General features: G+C 43.0%; 1 protein-coding gene across 7 annotated transcripts in view; it reads left to right on the forward strand.

Moving 5' to 3' along the window:
* The first annotated feature begins 14,864 nt into the window (after nt 1-14,864).
* Nucleotides 14,865-19,326, forward strand: part of pum1 (pumilio RNA-binding family member 1) — an 84,825-nt gene continuing 80,363 nt past the window's right edge. For 6 of the 7 annotated variants that reach the window (XM_055656511.1, XM_055656514.1, XM_055656512.1 and 3 more), the window contains exons 1-2: nt 14,865-14,982; nt 17,258-17,771. In XM_055656511.1, coding sequence (XP_055512486.1) covers nt 17,292-17,771 — 480 coding nt within the window. In that variant the 5' untranslated portion in view covers nt 14,865-14,982; nt 17,258-17,291. The remainder of the gene's footprint in view (nt 14,983-17,257; nt 17,772-19,326) is intronic. The other variant, XM_055656518.1, reaches the window with a different exon arrangement.

The following is a 19,326-nucleotide window of genomic DNA, read 5'->3' on the forward strand; positions in this document are numbered from 1 at the left end:
CATCTGCACTAATCAAGAATCTATCTATCTCTGCCTTAAAAATGACCACTGACACAGCCTTGCGTGGCAAAGAATTCCACAGATTCACCACCCTCTGACTAAATATATTTCTCCTCATCTCCTTCCTAAAAGAAGGTCCTTTAATTTTGAGGCTTTCACCTCTCGTTCTAGACTCTCCCACTAGTGGAAGCATCCCCTCCACATCCACTCTATCCAAGCTTTTCACTATTGTGTATGTTTCAATGAGGTCCCCCCTCATTCTTCTAAACTCCAGCGAGTGAAGTCCCAGTGCTGACAAACGTTCATCATAGGCTAACCTACCCATTCCTGGTCCTGCGACAACTGTTGTCCATGTATTCTGGTGACTGTAGTCGGCCTAGTGAAATTGTGATTGCTTTATGACCTGACTCTGTATGCGTGGCCTTCCCCATATCCACGAATACCACACTGGTTAGCAAAACGCTGCTAATCTCAGTTTTAAACATAGCAAATTGACCTTGCATCTTGCAGAAGGAGTTCCGAACTTCTACTTCCCACTGACTGCAGTAATGACAATAGACCATAGGCAATAGATGCAGGAGGGGGCCATTCGGCCCTTCAAGCCAGCACCGCCATTCAATGTGATCATGGCTGATCATCCCCAATCAGTACCCCGTTCCTGCCTTCTCCCCATATCCTCTGACTCCACTATTTTTAAGAGCCCTATCCAGCTCTCTCTTGAAAGCATCCAGAGAACCTGCCTCCACCGCCCTCTGAGGCAGAGAATTCCACAGACTACTGACTCCTGGCCACAGTTCAAGGGGTGATCAATGTGGCTGGAGCTGTAAATCTGCAGAATTCTTCCTCATATATTGCTTCACTTGATCAGGGTTTTTTTAGGCCAGACCTGCCTTCAATCTTGACCATGGATGCTGTCTGTACAGAGATTGTACATTCTCCACGTGACCTGCGTGGGTTTTCTCCAGGATCTCCGGTTTCCTCCCACACTCCAAAGACGTACAGGTTTGTAGGCTAATTGGCTTGGTATAAATGTAAATAGTCCCTAATGTGTGTAGGGTAGTGTTAGTGTGCGGGGATCGCTGGTCGGTGCAGACTCGGTGGGCTGAAGGGCCTGTTTCCACACTGAATCTCTAAACTAAACTAAACTAAACTAAACTAAACCTGGATAAGTTCACTTAATTTGCTCATTCGGGGCTCATAACTACTTTTTTCTGTGAGGTAATTGTTTATGAAATGCCAATCAATCCTTGGCCAGGAAAAGAATGGTAAAAAGGCTAGATGCGTAGGAAGGAACTGCAGATGCTGGTTTAAACAGAAGATAGACGCAAAATGCTGGAGTAACTCAGCAGCCCTTCCCCAGCCAAGTCGCACCACCTTCTCGTTCTCACCTATCAAACAGCTAACAATGGCCTGTGTCTTTATATCATCCTTACATTTTTGCATATCTGTCATTTATTTGTTCTGTATCTCTCTACACCACCATCTATATCTCTCATTTCCCTCACCCCTGAGTCTGAAGAAGGGTCTTGACCCGAAACGTCGCCCATTCCTTCTCTCCAGAAATGCTACCTGTCCCGCTGAGTTACTCCAGCGTTTTGTGTCTATTTTCGGTGTAAACCAACATCTGCAGTCCCTTCCTACACAGGCCATCAGGTCACTGAGATCTTGGACACATTGAGGAACTTTGAGCGCCTTGAGTGGTTAAAAAAAAGTTTGAGCTGATGATTTCTGGGCGAGATCCTGCCAAATACAGTCAATGAGTTTTTCTTTACCTGCAGTATAATTAAAAAAGAAAGCTGACTTTTTAATCATTTATTTTCCTAGTTTGCAAATTGCCGGCCTTTCCAACTGTAAATATTTCCTGAACTGGTCCATTTTCAAACTAATGAAATGAGGCAGATATATATTAATATAACCTTAATAAAAGCCTCATTTGTAAAGTAATTTTCCTTCCCATATTCATATAATTAAGTTCTTATTTGATGTGAATCAAGTGTTTCCATTTTCGTTGTGTGAGTGTGTGTTTTAGATGCTGTTCACAGTATGCTTTTACCCTCATTTCTTTTCCCCCATGTTATCTTTAACTATTAAATTGCTGATCTTGTTTGCAGCATTTACTCTGCCCTATTCCATTCTTGCTGCCCCTATTTCCACCACTGCCTTTTGTTTCCCTGGTTTTGCGTTTGTTGTGCTTTGCTTTCCATCTTTTGGAGTTGGAAAAAAATGGGGTGAATGGATTACTTCTGCTCCTATGTCATGGTCTTATGGTTTTATCAGTAAACGTGAGGGAGATCTTATTGGCCTGTTGTTAAAAGCTTAAGTCCACATCAATATGATTGATTTGATCTCTGACATAGCCTGCCAAGCCTCTGCACTTATAGGCACAAGGTACTGCAGGCGCTGGTTTGGAAAAAAGAACACAAAGTGCTGGAGTAACTGACCAGGTGTGGAGAACATGAATAGGTGATGTATTGGGTTGGGATCCTTCTTCCCTTGCTCAAGAAGGGCCCCATTCCCGAAACGTCACCTACTAGTTTTCTCCAGAGATGCTGCCTGACCTGCTGAATTACTCCAGCACTTTGTGGGCTAGCCCCTGTACTTGCCAGGGTTAGTCCTGCTACTTATTATGGTCCATTGTCAAGGTACGTGAAGCCAACAGTTGTGAACCTGGGTTTTAGGATGGACAGTGACTTTAAATTAGATCGCCAAATATGCGCGGTGGTTAAGTCCAGCTTCTTTCACCTAAGGAAGCTGGCGAAGGTGAAGCCCATTCTCGAGCGGCAGCATTTTGAGACAGTAATCCATGCCTTTATTACATCTAGGCTGGATTACTGTAACGCGCTCTATTTTGGTGTTGCTCGTTCTTCACTGGCTCGTCTCCAGTTGGTTCAGAATGCTGCTGCTCGCCTTTTAACAGGGACTCGAAAGAGGGAGCACATATCGCCAATTCTGGCCTCCCTACACTGGCTCCCGGTGCACTTTCGGGTTCATTTTAAGTTACTGTTATTTGTTTTTAAATCTCTGAATGGGCTCGCCCCGCCTTACCTCTCTGAGCTGCTCCACCCATACACTCCTGCCCGGTCCCTCAGGTCAGCTGGTCAGCTGCTCCTGGAGGTACTGAGGTCTAGTCGGAGGCTCAGAGGGGATAGAGCCTTCTCTGTTGCTGCTCCGGCACTCTGGAACACCCTGCCGCTGCACATCAGACAGGCCCCCTCACTGTCCATCTTCAAATCCAGTGTTAAAACGCATTTGTACTCCCTGGCTTTTGACCATGCCTGAGGCTTTGCTTCTGTTTGTGGTGTTTTTGATGTTTCTTTATTGTACATGTCTTTTCCTACTATTTCTTTTGATTGTTATTTTTGGTGTGTATTAACTTTTTTGTCAATGATTAGTGATGTACAGCACTTTGTTGCAGCTATGTTTGTTTTTAAAGTGCTCTATAAATAAAATTATTATTATTATTATATTATTATTATTATTAAGCTGAGGACGGGTTCTGATCCGAAACATTGGCGATTAATATCTTCCAGACATTGCCTGACCCATTGAGTTACTCCAGCACTCAGTGTCTTATTTTGTAAACCAGCATCTGCAGATCCTTGAGCCTAGACTCTGCACTGTAGCATCCTGCTAGCACAATTCAACAAGAAGAATTGTTCAACCGTAGACGTGCAATGGATAGGTGACACCTTGTGTTGGGACTCTATTCATTCCCACTAACTCCTCTAATCCGTGGTGTCTAACCCAATGCGAATAGTGAAAGGCTTGGACAGCGTGGATGTGGAGAGGATGTTTCCACTAGTGGGAAAGTCTAGGACCAGAAGCCATAGCTTCAGAATAAAAGTACATACCTTTGGAAAGGAAATGAGGAGGAATTGATTTAGTCAGAGGGTGGTGAATCTGTGGAATTCATTGCCACAGAAGGCTGCGGAGGCCAAGTCAATGGATATTTTGAAGGTTGAGATTGACTGATTCCTGATTAGTACGGGGGTCAGGGGTTATGGGGAGAAGGCAGGAGGATGGGGTTGAGAGGGGATCAGCCATGATTGAATTGCAGATTAGATGGGCCAAATAGCCTAATTCTGCTCCTAGCACTTCTGAACTTATGAACTTTTGAGGTTCCTCCAGTACTTTGTAGTTTTCTCACGATTCCAGCATCTGCTGTTCCTTTTGTCGTCACTTTGATAAATCTCAAGAGTGTTTTATTGTCATATGTCCCAGATAGAACAATGAAATTCTTGCTTGCTGCAGCACAACAGAATATGGAAACATAGTACACTGTAAACAATATGTTAAACAAGAGAGAAGTTCAGTGTGTATATAACACATACTCACAACTACACACACATATATATATACTGTACGTATGTACATACACACATATGCACACTTACGTACACACAAAAAACAAACAATAGTAGTGCAATAATAATAATAGTCTATTGTAGTTCAGAGCTTATTTGAGTTTGTAGTGTTTAATAGCCTGATGGCTGTACCGAAGATGCTGTTCCTGAACCTGGATGTTCCTGTTTTCAGGCTACTTCCTGTATCTTCTTCCCAATGGCAGGAGTGAAATGAGTGTGTGGCCAGGGTAGTGTCGGTCTCTAATGATGTTGGCTGCCTTTTGAGGCAGGGACTCCGATAAATCCCTTCGGTGGAGGGGAGGTCAGAGCTGGTGATGGACTGGGCAGTGTTCACAACTTTTTGCAGTCTGTTCTCCTCAGCTCCTTTTTCAATGCTTATCCAATGTGGAGTAGATTCCATGGGGTGAATGGCTTAATTCTCCTCCTATTTCTTATGGTCATGGTTTTATCAGTAGAAGCAAGGGAGTTATTATAGGCCTATTGTTAAAAGCCTAAAGGCCCTGTCCCACTTATGTGTCCTTGGCACGCAAATTACGCGACCTCGTCGTCGCGCTGAGGCGCACGGGCAGCGTGTGGCCGCGTGTGGCCGGTCCCACTGAGAAGCGCGGAGTTGTGCGCGGTATCGTGCGGCGCTCTGAAATTTTGTAGCGAATGAAATCTTCGTGCGCCTCCGGCCTGTCGCGTAACTGACGGCCAAAGTGGAACAGGCCCATGAGCTCCGACATAGCCTGCCAAGCCTCTGTACTTGTAGATGCAAGGAACTGCAAATGCAGGTTTGCAAAAAAGAACACAAAGTGCGGAAGTAACTCGGCGGGCCAGGCAGCATCTCTGGGGAACATGGATAGGTGATGTATTTAGAAACATAGAAACATAGAAAATAGGTGCAGGAGTAGGCCATTCGGCCCTTCGAGCCTGCACTGGCATTCACCCATCCCCAGTACTGTACCTGCCTTCACCCCTGATCCCTTTAGCCACCCCATCTAACTCCCTCTTAAATATAGCCAATGAACTGGCCTCAAACACACAAAGGCTACACAAAATACAACTACAGTTTAAAACATACTAAAAAAAAATCATTTTTTAGAAAAAATTGAAGAAAAGGCCAGTTCATTGGCTATATTTAAGAGGGAGTTAGATGTGGCGCGCTGCTGACATGGCTGCTGCCAGAGCAGCGCCCCCTATACTTTGAGGATTATCTAGCCACCTCCACACTGACAATTCTCTGGTATGATGGAATAAGAGGATACGGTTCAACGCTGCGAGTTTATTCTCTGAAACCCATCGTTTATTACAAGGGATCTTATGGAATCATATACAATTCTTAAGGGATTGGACAGGCCAGATGCAGGAAAAATGTTCCCGATGTTGGGGGAGTCCAGAACCAGGGGACACAGATTAAGAAAAAGGGGTCGGCCATTTAGGGCAGAGATGAGGAAACACTTTTTCACCCAGAGCATTGTGAATCTGTGGAATTCTCTGCCACTGAAGGCAGTGGAGGCCAATTCACTGGATGTTTTCAAGAGAGTTAGATATAGCTCTTAGGGCTAACATAATCATGGGATATGGGGAGAAAGCAGGAACAGGGTACTGATTTAGGGTGATCAGCCATGATCATATTGAATAGCGGTGCTGGCTCAAAGGGCTGAATGGCCTACTCCTGCACTTATTTTCTGTGTTTCTAAGGTTCCTTCTGTGAGGCTAGACAACTAATGATGGCTGCCTGTCTGGTAAGGGGATGTTTAGTTTAAGATAGACACAAAATGCTGGAGTAACTCAGCGGGACAGGCACCTTCTCTGGAGAGAAGGAATGGGTGGCCTTTCAGGTCGAGACTCTTTTTCAGACTGTTTATTGTGAGTAAGATATTGTTAGTGTGTGGGAATCGCTGGTCGGAGCGGATACGGTGGGCCGAAGGGCCTGGTTCTACGCTGTATCTCTAAACTAAACGTTAAAAAAACAGCCACACTCCACTCATCTGACACATTGCGCTACACTGGTGAAAGAAATAACTGTCAATAGCCCTGCAATTTCTTCCTTAACTTCCCACCTTATTAACTCCCAGCCACAGTCAATGTACAAAACCATGAGAGGATTAGATTGGATAGATGCACCATGACCCTTGCTCAGAGTAGGAGAATCGAGAACCAGAGGACATAGGTTTAAGGTGAGGGGAAAAAGATTTAATAGGAACCTGGTGGGGTATCTTTTTCACACAAAGGGTGGTGGGTGTATTGAACAAGCTGCTGGAGGAGATAGTTGAGGCAAGGACTATCGCAACGTTGAAGAAACATTTAGACAGGTACATGGATAGGACAGGTTTAGATGGATATGGGCAAACGCAGGGACAAGTGTAGATGGGACATGTTGGCCAGTGTGGGCAAGTTGGGTCGAAGGGTCTGTTTCCACACTTTGTTTCTCTGACTCTATAAATCTATGACTCTATGACACAGAAAACTGGAGAACAAACTAACAAATACTATTGTCTTGAGTTTGAAACTTGTGTGGCAGGGTTGGGGTTTGAGGGAATGTTGTCGGTCACACAGCTTTATCAATATTTAATTTCCCATTTATGTATCTAAGCTCTTTGAGGGAAGTGGTTTTTAATTTGAGGTGGCTCCAAAATGTAAACGGAGTGCCAAGTGATGGACAAGGCAATTAGATACCAGAGACAGGCATCTACACCAGGGAATTACAATTAAAACACAAAGTACTTGTTCAATAACACCAGGATAAGTATTCAACCAAGAAAACCAAGCCCAAAGCCTAAGTAGTATCAAAACTGATTATACAATAATGCGACACGGTGGTGCAGTGGTAGAGAATGAATGAATAAGTTTATTGGCCAAGTATTCACATACAAGGAATTTGCCTTGGTGCTCTGCCCGCAAGTGATAACATGACATACAGTGATAGTTAGGAATGACACATAAAACATTAAACATTAATAATAAATGTTATCATTAAATGTTAAATAAAGAGTTACATAAATGTTCAATAAAGAGTTGCTGCCTTACAATGCCAGAGACCCGGGTTCGATCCCAACCATGGGTGCTGTCTGTATGGAGTTTGTAATTTCTCCTCGTGACCGTGTGGGTTTTCTCCGAGATCTTCGGTTTCCTCACACGCTCCAAAGACGTACAGATTTGTATGTTAATTGAGTTGGTGTATGTGCAAATTGTCCCTAGTGTGTGTAGGATACTGCCTTCACTCGTGTTTCACTGAATTAGGCCACCGACACTTTGGGAAGACTCAACAGTTTGTTCATGGCACCAAGCTTGCATGGCTCATCAATAGAATCTGGAACAAAGGCCTATCCAGTGGACTGGGGTTGCCTACATTGGACTCCAGGACACCTTATCGTGCCTCACTTGAGTGTTTGGCACCAGTTGCATTTCAGATTTTAAATGCTTTGGGGTGCAGTTGTGTATTATTACTGCCCGATGCTTTCAGCTTTTGAATGACTCATAAGTGCTGGCATATCAGCAGAGCCAACCCTCCAATCCGACTCGATGCTCTGAGCTCCCTTCAGAGAGACTGACTCATCCCCTATGCTTGGCCTCGCAGGGTATAGACCAGGCACGATTTGTTGATGAGCAGAATGGGTTCAAGGGCTGAAAAACGATTCTCTGTTGCTATCAGGGCAGCAGCAGTCAGGGGTCCAAAGGAGAATTGAAGGTGGCCAGAGCAAGAATTTTAATCTTGAGTGTGTTAGCGGTAATCATCTTGCGGCAAGGCTGCCAGCATAATCAAGGACCAGTCTCACCCCATTCACCCCGTCACCCCCTCTTCTCCCCTCTCTCATCGGGCAAGAGGAACAGAAGTGTGAAAACGCACACCTCCAGATTCAGGGACAGTTTCTTCCCAGCTGTTATCAGGCAACTGAACCATCCTCTCATCAGCTAGTGTGTGATCCTGACCTCCCATCTACCTCATTGAATTATCTTTCGTCGGACTTTGTCAGGATTCAGTTATATTTTGCACTAAATGTTGTACCCTTTATCCTTTATCTCAACACTGTGGATAGCTTGATGGTATTTAGGTCGTTTTTCTTTTGACTGGATAGCATGTAAACAAAAGTTGTTCACTGTACCTCGTTACATGGGTGAATAATAAACTAAACTAAACTAAACTAAAGAATGTATAATATAGAGTGCCACTTCATTACCATGCTGAGGAAATGCTGCATTGTTGTGAAGATTTAATATTTCCTCTAACATAACATGACATGCAGGTTAGTTGCCTGATAACAGCTGGGAAGAAACTGTCCCTGAATCTGAATCATTTTATATTTTTCTCAGATTCTCTCCCCAGATTCTACCACTCACCTCCACATTAAGAGCAATGTACAGTGGCTAGTTACCTACGAACCTGCTTGTTTTTATTTCTTGGCTGTGCAAAACCAGGCTGTAACATTTCTCTTCTTTACTAATGATACTTCTCCGTGATAGATACAACACAGGATCTTCAGCCCATTGAGTCCACATCAACCATCAACCAGCCATTTCACACTGACTCTACATCAGTCTGAAGAAGGGTTTCGGCCCGAAACGTTGCCTATTTCCTTTGCTCTATAGATGCTGCCTCACCCGCTGAGTTTCTCCAGCATTTTTGTCTCCTTACATTAATCCCATTTTGCATTAGTTTTCAAACTTTGAAAAATATCCCAAGTTTGTGAAAAGTAAGGTATAAAGAAACATTAATTCTAGTTTATTTCCCCCAACAAGCGGTCTGGGAATAGGTTGCCTGCGCCCCATCTCTTTAAATAATACAATGTTTGTAAGAGAGGATGAACACGTGTTCTTGAAACTCTCATTAAGAAAAAAAACCCTTAAATTTAGAAAGGAAGATACAAAGTGCCGGAGTAACTCAGCAGGTCAGGAAGCATATTTGCAGGACATAGATAAATTACATTTTAGGTCAAGACCCTCCTTTAGAAAGGATTGTTTGCAACCTCAGTGTTTTAAACAGGCAGTTAAGTACTTTTTGACGTGTAATTAATAACGTTGTGACAAATTTGTGCACAGAAGTTTGAATTTAGAAATAGGGACCCTGATGTCCTGTGCAAAGTTTGGGTCCAATTACCCAAGAAAGGATATATTGTCATTGGAGGCAGTCCTAACAAGATTCATTAAGCTAATTGCTAGCATGAGAGAATTGTCCTATCAAGGGAGGCTAAATAGGTTAGGTCTGTATTCTTTGGCAGCTGGAAGAATGAGGGTAAATAGGGCCGGCCTTAAGCCAATTGGACCAATTGCTCCCAATTGGGCCCCGCACCTCCTAAGGCCGGCCCTGAGGGTGAATCTTACTGAAAGGTATAGCTTCGTAAAGGGGCATGCTAGGATAGATGTTAAAATGTTTTTACTTGTGGGAGAGTTTCAATAAGGGGGACACTATTTCAAGGTAAAGGGCTTGAAACACCAACCTACCTAGCCTATCTGTGTTGCCAGCCCAGACTTGTTCTAGCCTTTTCCCACCCCCAGTACCACCACCCCTCTACCTTCAGTCTGAAGAAGGTTTCCGACTCGAATCATCACCCATCCTTTTTCTCTACAGATGCGCCCTGAGCTGCAGAATTACTCCAGCACTTTGTGTCTACCTTCAGGCTTTAAACATTGATTGAATGATACAGCATAGAAGCAGGCCTTTCGGCCCACCGAGCCCATGCTGACCATCGATCACCCGTTCACATTAGTTCTATGTTCTTCCACTTTCTCATCCGCTCTTTACACACGAAGGCATTTTTACAGGGGCCAATTAACCTACAAACCTGTACATCTTTGGAATGTGCAAGGGGACCAGAGGTGCTGGAGAAAACCCACGTGGTCACAGGGAGAACGTGCAAATTCCACACAGTCAGAACCCACGCCTCTGGTGCTGTGAGGCACGGCTTAACTGCTGCCAACTTCTCCGAGAGGGTTGTGAATGTCCGTGATTGTCTACCCCAGAGAGTTATGGAGGCTAGCTCTTCGCACGTTTTTAAGGTAGATAATTTTGATATAAGATCAAAGGATTAAAGGCACTGGATAACTGGCACAGAAAAGGAGTGGAGGCCTGGAGCAGATCAGATTGAATGACAGGATCGGCTTGAGTGGACTGGTGGACTACTCTTGCCCCTTGATCTTCTTGTGTTTCTGTGTTCACAAAAGGCTCCCACTCAGTAGTTTAGTTTAGAGATACAGCGCAGAAACAGGCCCTTCGGCCCACCGAGTCCGCACCGACCAGCGATCCCTGCACATTAACACTATTCTACACACACTAGGGGAAATTTATACTTCTACCAAGCCAATTAATCTACAAACCTGTACGTCTTTGGAGTGTGGAGAGAATGTATAAACTCTGTGCAGACAGCACCCGTAGTCGGGATCGAACCCAGGTCTCTGGTGCAGCAATTGCTGTATGGCAGCAGATCTACCGTTGTGCCACCGTGCCACCCTTTTACTGTGAGTATGAGATGGTCCACTTTTTCTTGATGCAGTTGGGGCAGAAATATTGTCCAAGACGGAATTTTCCCCTGCTCTTAAAAAAATAATGACAGGGTATCTTCAACATTATGATAGAGAACCTCATTTTATCAACTCCTCCAAAAGATGGGCCGTGGAAATTACTGCATTCCCTCACTGGAATACCCCATTCATTTCCGAGCTATAGGGAGAGGCTGAGTAAGCTGGGACTCTATTCCTTGGAGTGCAGGAGGACGAGGGGTGATCTTATAGAGATGTATAAAATTGTGAGAGGAATAGATCGGGTAGGTGCACAGAGTCCCTTGCCCAGAGTAGATGAATTGAGGACATAGGTTTAAGGCGAAGGGGAAAAGATTTAATAGGAGGTAACTTGTTTCACACAGAGGGTGGTGGGTGTATGTAACAATCTGCCAGAGGAGGTAGTTGAGGCAGGGACAATCCCAAAATTTAAGAAACAGTTAGGCAGGTACATGGATGGGACAGGTTTGGAGGGATATGGACCAAATGCGGGCAGGTTGGACGAGTGTAGCTGGGACATGTTGGCCGATGTGGGCAAGTTGGGCCGAAGGGCCAGTTTCCATGCTGTATCACTCTATGACTGTGCTAAGACACCAAAGTGGAATTTAAGCTCCCAATCTTCTAATCGGGAAGCAAGAGTTTCCTGAATGAGATAGGCCATCTGCAGAAGGGTTCTGACCCGAAACATCACCTGTCCATGTTCGCCAGAGATGCAGCCAGGCCCGATGAGTTGCTCCTTTTGCACAAATCAACATCTACAGTTCCTGACTTCTAATGTTTTTTTCTATTCTGTTTCACTTGCACTCAGTTCCTCTTTAAGCATTTTTTTATCCATGAGACATCCCGGCACTGAGCAATTTCCGAATGAATGCTAGACATCTAAATGTTCTCCGGGTTCCCATGTTATACATTTCCCTTGCTTGGGCATTACATTTCAAAACATTTTACTTAAATCACAGGGACTGCATTTAAAGTTTGTGCAATCTCTCTTTCCAATTTAATCCTAGGAGTCCAAGCGGTATTCTGGTAAATTTATGCTCGTCTCTTCCAAAGCCTGTCTGTCCTTCCTGAGGCATAGTTCTCAGAACTACTCTCATTATTTTAAGCATGGCCTAATCATGGCTATGACATAGAATCTACCCACTTTGTACAAAGGCCAACATTCCATTATGGAAGATAGACACAAAAAGCTGCAGTAACTCAGCGAGACGGGCAGCATCTCTGGAGGGATGGAATGGGTGAGGTTTCGGGTTGAGACCCTTCTCCAGACCTTCATTATGCAAGGGGGTTGGCCTCAACCGTGAACTCTTTCTTTTAGCGTGTCAGATACGATCTGAGTATGTTATCTGATGCGCTAAATAGCTCCTGCATTTTCCATTTTAGTTTAGCATTCCATTAGCTATCTTGAGTATTTTGCAGTACTTAAATATTACATGTGTAAGAACGAACTGCAGATGCTAGTTTAAACCAAAGATAGACTTTAAAACGTTGGAGAAACTAAGTGGGACAGGCAGCATCTCTGGAGAGAAGGCATCTCTGAAGAAGAACTTCAACCCAAAACATCACCCATACCTTCTCTCCAGAGATGCTGCCTGTCCCGCTGAGTTACTCTAGCTTTTTGTGTCTATATCCTGAATATTACATGTTTCTGACATGCACATGGACTCTTGAGTCTATTTTTAGGTTTTCATTATTTAGGGTACTGTATATATACATTTTAATCTTTTTAATTAAATGCAACTGTGGTTAGTTGGTGGCACTATATCTCTGGGTCAGAAGATTGAAGATTGAGGGTTTAATTCCATTCTGGTACAAGCTCAGGAATGTAAAGTCAAAGAGACATGGTGGAGTACTGAGCACTGGAATGTATATTTTGGATAAAAAGATAAATACGCACCTGATGAAATCCACGGCACGACTCTGGGGGGGGGGGTCTAGCAGGAGAGAGATCCCCGTCATGGTTTAGTGTAATTTGAGTTGAGTTTGTGTTGAGTTTAGTTCATTGGCACATGTGCCAAGGTACAGTGAAAAGCTTTTGTTACATGCTAACCAGTCAGCGGAAAGACAACACATGATTACAATTGAGCCATCCAGTGATTTCAGGCATGAGGCTAATGTCCGTAATTCATTTATATCCAGAATTCACTGTTTTTAAATAGTTGGATGATTATTGTTTGCCGGTGAAAGCACCATGTTTTTTTGCCTGTATCATTGATGGTATTTTAATATAAACTATTTGTTTAACGTACATCACCAGAGCTCTCACTTGGCTAAGTATTATACATGGAGTCCAGGGGTTAATGTTACACCTCATACTGGTTGTGTGACATGTATGCCTGATTTCTGGTCTCTATTTATAACATTTATTTTCCCTTCTGTTGCTATTCCAAACAATTTGGTATAATTTACATACTGCCAGCTGCAAATTGCATAGTGCCCTATACCATGGTCAAATATGATATTAAAATCTTAGCCATAATATCAATCAATAGGATTAGAGAAAGAACTATGAAAAACTGTTGCCTCATAGCTCGACAAATCCAAGTTCAGGTCTGACCTGTGGAGCTGACTGTGTGGAGTTTGCACATTCTCCTCGTGACTGTATGGACTTCCTTTGGATGCTCCAGTTTCCTTCCACATCCCAATATGTGAGGGGGTTACTGGGCCACTTTAATTGCCCCTAGTGTGTAGATGAGAGTTAGAATTATTGAGAGGGGAAAGTTGAGGGCAGTATTAAATGGGATGGATGTAAATGCATACTTGATAGTCGGTATGGACCTGATGAGCCAAAGGCTTATTTTCAAACACTATCATTTGTGGGTCAGACAGCATCAGTAAAGGAAATGGGCAGAAACTATTTTGACCCTTCTTCAGAACGAGTGACCCAACCCAAAACATTGTCTGTCCATTTCCTCCACAGATGCTGCCTGACCCATTGAGTTATTCCAGCACTTTGTTTTTGCTCAAGACTCCAGCATTTGCGATCTCTTGTGTCTCTATTTTGTTGCAATTGCAATGAATGTCTGCAACAATAGTTGATCAAAGTTTCACATGAAAAGAAAAAAAATTATGTTCCCAAAATCAGCTGCACTTGTGTAGTTTGTAATCATTTGCTGATAAAGTCTGCCTATGGCATGATTCTCTGATTTTTGTTGCATAGTATTTGCTTTCCTGCATTTTTTTTAAATTAGTGCAAGACCAGTATAAATCCACCAGAAGAAAAAATAGGAAGGAACTACAGATGCTGGTTTACCCCGAAGATAGACACAAAATGCTGGAGTAAATCAGCGGGACAGGCAGCATCTCTGGATAGGTAGGGGTGATGTTTCGGTTCGAGACCCTTCTTCACAACCCGAAAAGTCACCCATTCTTTCTATCTAGAGATGCTGCCTGTCCTGCTGAGTTACCCCAGCATTTTGTGTCTACAGAAGAAAAATTAGGCCTAATTTGTGCTCTTAACACGATTGTTCCCAATGTTGGGGAAGTCCAGAACAAGGGGTCGCAGTTTAAGGATAAGGGGGAAATCTTTTAGGACCGAGATGAGGAAAACATTTTTCACACAGAGAGTAGTGAATCTCTGGAATTCTCTGCCACATAAGGTAGTTGAGGCCAGTTCATTGGCTATATTTAAGAGGGAGTTAGATGTGGCCCTTGTGGCTAAAGGGATCGGGGGGGGGTTATGGAGAGAAGGCAGGGATGGGATACTGAGTTGGATGATCAGCCATGATCATATTGAATGGCGGTGCAGGATCGAAGGGCCGAATGGCCTACTCCTGCACCTATTTTCTATGTTTCTATGTTAAGGATTATATTGACATGTCTTAAAGAGAGGCATTTGGATGGAAATTTCCCACTGCACACTCTTTAAGATAAAATACATTTAGCCTCTTTGCAGGAATGAGCCATATTAAAAGTATGGATGTGAAGGTATTGGAAGGAGAAGGTTTAGGAGGTATGCTGTCGCCTGTTTCTAAGATACTGCAAGTTGGAGCTTCAAGTAAAATAAAACAAAGGCTGAGTGGGGGAGGGAGGCCGTCCTCTCCCAGCACGCTTTGCGCTCGAGTGTCCCAGTGTAGCGCCATGTTGTAAAGAAGGAAGATCGAGAGGGGCCGCAATCCGCTGCAATCTCTCCGCTCTGCCTGTGAGTATCCCACCCTGACCCCACCAGTCGACAGCTTAGACGCCCAGCCACCCGAGGAGCCCGATATTGTGGGGCGGCGTGGCCGCGGAGGGGGAGAATTTGCGCGATTACTTTTCCTCCAGCGCCCCTTTCTGCCCAGTATTTTGGGCTCGGGGGCCATTGTTGTAGTGTGTGTGTGTTTGTCTGTCTGTGTGTGTCTCTGTCTGTGTGTGTGTCTCTGTGTGTGTTCATGAGGGGCAGGGGCAGCAGCAGCAGCAGCAATATAAATACCAAAGGGCATATTTATGTGGGGGCAAAAGGGGGAGGGAGGGGGTAAATTTTAAGGCCCCGTCCAAACCCCCTGCACAAAGCCAGATGGTTAAAGTTTGTGAAAATTTGCTCCTTTCAATTATTTCAGGAAACGAGGCTTTTTTTACAATGGGGAAGGAAAGCTGGTTTCAATGCATGAAATATTGGACTTGTTTTCATAATTGTTGTATTTGCAATATTTGTTTACTTTTTTAAAAGGCTGGAATACAGATTTGAATAAAATGGTTGTGAAATGTGTACTGTATGTTTCAATGTGGAGGTATTGCAGTCATGCAAAAACAACAAAAAAACCTTTACAGAAAAAAAATGTTGCCATTTAGTACATTCTTCGTACAAATAATCTTTCCTTTGTGGGATGTGGCATTTAGTTACTGGATAATTTGTGGAAAGTCTGGTTCAGCAAGGGAAGAAAATTAAAGAACTGTTTCAGATTCGACATATATTTTAAAGTTGGTAGAAATATTATTAAATCATGAAAGCTTGTTTGTGTTCAGATTCAGCTGGGTTCAGTATTTCATCTTGATAATATCTGACATTGGCTAAAATTGAAATATTGGGATTTCCCAACATTCTTGCAGTGGGCCTGCAATTAGGAAAGTTGTATGTTTTCTACATATATCCCAACTGTAGCTTTCCATTAACTAAATTTTGTTTAAAGACACATTTAATCTTTCCTATCGTGAATGGTTATATAATTTACATTTTTATTAATCAGTTTGAAAATGTTTGTTTCAAACCATATGTTGAATTGTGGCTTTTGATTCAGCTGAAGGTAATGGATGTTGTTCACAAACACTCAAAGTTAAAATTTTTTAAATCTATTGAGTAATCTCACTTCATTGTAAGTGTACAAAACAAATATTTACTGCAACTGTGGTTTGTTGAAAGATCTAAGAAGTGCACGTATTTGGTAATTTGGTGATATTTCCATAACCTTTTTTTATTTTTAATGTTTTATACATGTTCCTCTTTTAATGTTGCATGTGAAAACAACAGTTGATGAGCATATGAATTAACAGGAATTAGGAGTCGAGGGAGCTTGTACTTGAACTGCTGTCCAACATCTAGCCAATTTTAGAATGTAGATTAATATATACTAATATAGGGATATTAAGGTGAAGTTACGAGCTCATTTGCCATGCAGTCATTATTTAATATATAAATTTTCAATTCTGTAAAAAATAAATACAATTGAGAAGGTTTCGAATTTTTAATGGGGACAAAATATCCCCGCCCAGTGCTTTTAATACACAGTGCATGTTTTCAAAGCTAGGCCTATTTCTTTGTTGATTCCATATTCTGCAGTACCAAAGCACACGAGGGGAGGAGGAGGGAGAGAGAGAGGGGGGGGGGTGTTGTGTGCTCATTGCTTGTCAAATATCATTGCTGTATCTTGATATTATGTGTTAGTATCTGGAATTAGCGTTTATATATATATTTTTTTAAATCAGAGTATAAATATCACGGATGAAATTATATTTAAGTTGTAGCATTTTTCCTGGCATATTCTCAAGATTTTATCCGTCGCTAATTTTTTTTCTCTCCATTATTTTGCGTTGTGAAACCACATCGAAACACATGGTGTTTTGGGGGGGATTCACGTGCTGTTCAAAGCCATGCTGAAGTAGATTTTCCCCGCTCAGTGCAGCCTTACATTTGTTGATTTACACAAGTTGATTTTTAATATCTCGAAGCTAGTGGGCGTGAACGTGCAACATTCACGTATTATTTTCCAGAAAGGGGAGGGGGAGGCGACGATCCTTTGTATTTAAAAAAAAAAAAAAAAATCAGCATCACCATGTATGTAGCATAAAGCCCATTTTCATTGAAAGCATTTTTGTGCATCTAAAACTTGAGAGCAAAAGTCAATGCTTTAAATTGAAATTGACTTGAAAGCAGAAATGTTGCAGCTTTGCAAATGGTGCACTTTGTGTAAAGTTGTGGTTTACTTTTGTGTTTTTTGCAGGACTAGGTGGGATGGTTCCCTGTGTTTTTAAGGTATGAATGAAGTGCTCTGGCAGGACTCCCTCCCCCAGCAGCCGTATCAGCCGCCGCCACCTCAGGACACTCTCGGCAACAGCGTCGTTCACAATCACAACATGCCCGTGGTGCTAACTGGACCCTCCTCCGCCGGCCCCCAGCAACAGCAGCAGCAGCACGCCGCCTCCCAGGCGCTGGCCGCAGCCGCAGCAGCAGCAGCCGCAGCCGCCTCGGTCTCCACGCAAGGCCCGGGCTCGATGGGGCCTCCCCTGCCGGTGGTGGTGCCAGCCCTGGCGCTGGCCGCCGGCCGCTCGCAGGACGATGCCATGGTGGATTACTTCTTCCAGCGGCAGCCCGGAGAGCACCTGGGAGGAGGCGCAGGCAGTGGAGTAGCAGGGGGTGGTGGTAGTAGCGGAGGAGGTGGAGGAGGAGGCGGCGGTGGTTACAATGGGAAGCATCGCTGGCCTACAGGAGACAGCATCCATGTTGAACATCACCAGGTCAGTGGCTTTACTTGGTGGACGTTTTCCCAATTGACCCACCTTAATAATCTCTTTAGAACTTAAACCTAGACTTGTTTACTGTACTCAATCGCATATACAAAGCAGAGCTTGATAGTTGTATGACATTAAAGATTTTGATCTCTTGTATCAAAGTTCAAACTGCACTCCAGATTTGCAATATTTTCAATACAAAAGTAGACAACATTCAAAAGAACTGCAAATGCTGGAATCTTTGTAAATCATCGGGTTGGGCAGCATCTCTGGAGGACATGAATAGCTGATGTTTTGGGTCTGAAGAACGGTCCTGAACCGAAACGTTATCTATCCATGTCCTTCAAAAATGCTGCCTGACTGGCTTAGTTACTCCATCGCTTTGTTTCAAACCACATTCAAGTTCTCCTTGCCTCTCCTTATGATCACACTTTATATCTTTATTTTGGATACCGTTGCATAAAATACATCTATACTATTTGTTTTGGCTGCTCCTTATGGTAGTGTTTCAAATCCCTTCAGTTGAAGTAATTGTCAATAATTCTACTGGATCTAATGATTATCTTGTATGCTTCTTTTGAGGGACTCCACAAATGAAACGCATTCCTCCATTGTAATTATAAAGATCTTGTTCAAGTCACTCCTCAATTTTAACTTGAGCCTGTTTTTGCCTTTTCTGCTTTATAGATTTCTGGTGCTTTTCTTGATCTTATAACCATTCATTTCCCCATTTTCCATTTTATATGGTGACCGGAACTTTGCCAGGTCCCAGGCCAGGACTTGCTCAACCGCACTTCCAACAACAGAAACCAAAACCTACACTGTACTTCCAAATGTATAAAAGCATTTCAAGTTGGTTTGATGGAGCGCTAAAGAAATACAGCTGCCTTCTGAACACCATTTTTCCAGGAATTGTATTAATCAAGGATTCATTTTGATGTTGAGCATCAGCTGAGCATTCGGAAAGTTCGGAATGCAGGCCAAAATATATTCTCAACTATTTTGTTTAATATCAAACGAGAACTTGAATGTGGTCTGAAACAAAGCGCTGGAGTAACTATGCCAGTAATTTCTTCATTTGTCACCTTTTAATTTGACTGTGTGCAAATTGCTGCTGTCTAATTAAGAATCTTGATAAGTAATTCATTGTATTTCAAGTGAACCACACTTGATATATTTACAGAGCACAGGAACAATTGATGTGTGGCACTGGATGTTGGTTATTCTTTGACAAGTCAATTCAGAATTCTCTCTGTGCACAGTATGCAGCAGGATTCACTGTATATTGGACAGAAGTAAAATGATTGCATTCCTCCCATCTCTCTATTTGAAATCTCGCTCCTTGAACATAAAGTCTACATAAAGGCTGAAGAGGCTCAAAACAGAAGGCAAACAATACCTCTCCATCGATATTACTGATTCGTAATACACACAGTGCCCTCCATAATGTCTGGAACAAAGACCCGTCATTTATTTATTTGCCTCTGTACTCCACAATTTAAGATGTGTAATAGAAAAAAAAAAAATCACATGTGGTTAAAGTGCACATTGTCAGATTTTA

This window comes from Leucoraja erinacea, chromosome 26 (assembly GCF_028641065.1).
Source record: "Leucoraja erinacea ecotype New England chromosome 26, Leri_hhj_1, whole genome shotgun sequence".
In the NCBI taxonomy this organism is placed as follows: domain Eukaryota; kingdom Metazoa; phylum Chordata; class Chondrichthyes; order Rajiformes; family Rajidae; genus Leucoraja; species Leucoraja erinaceus.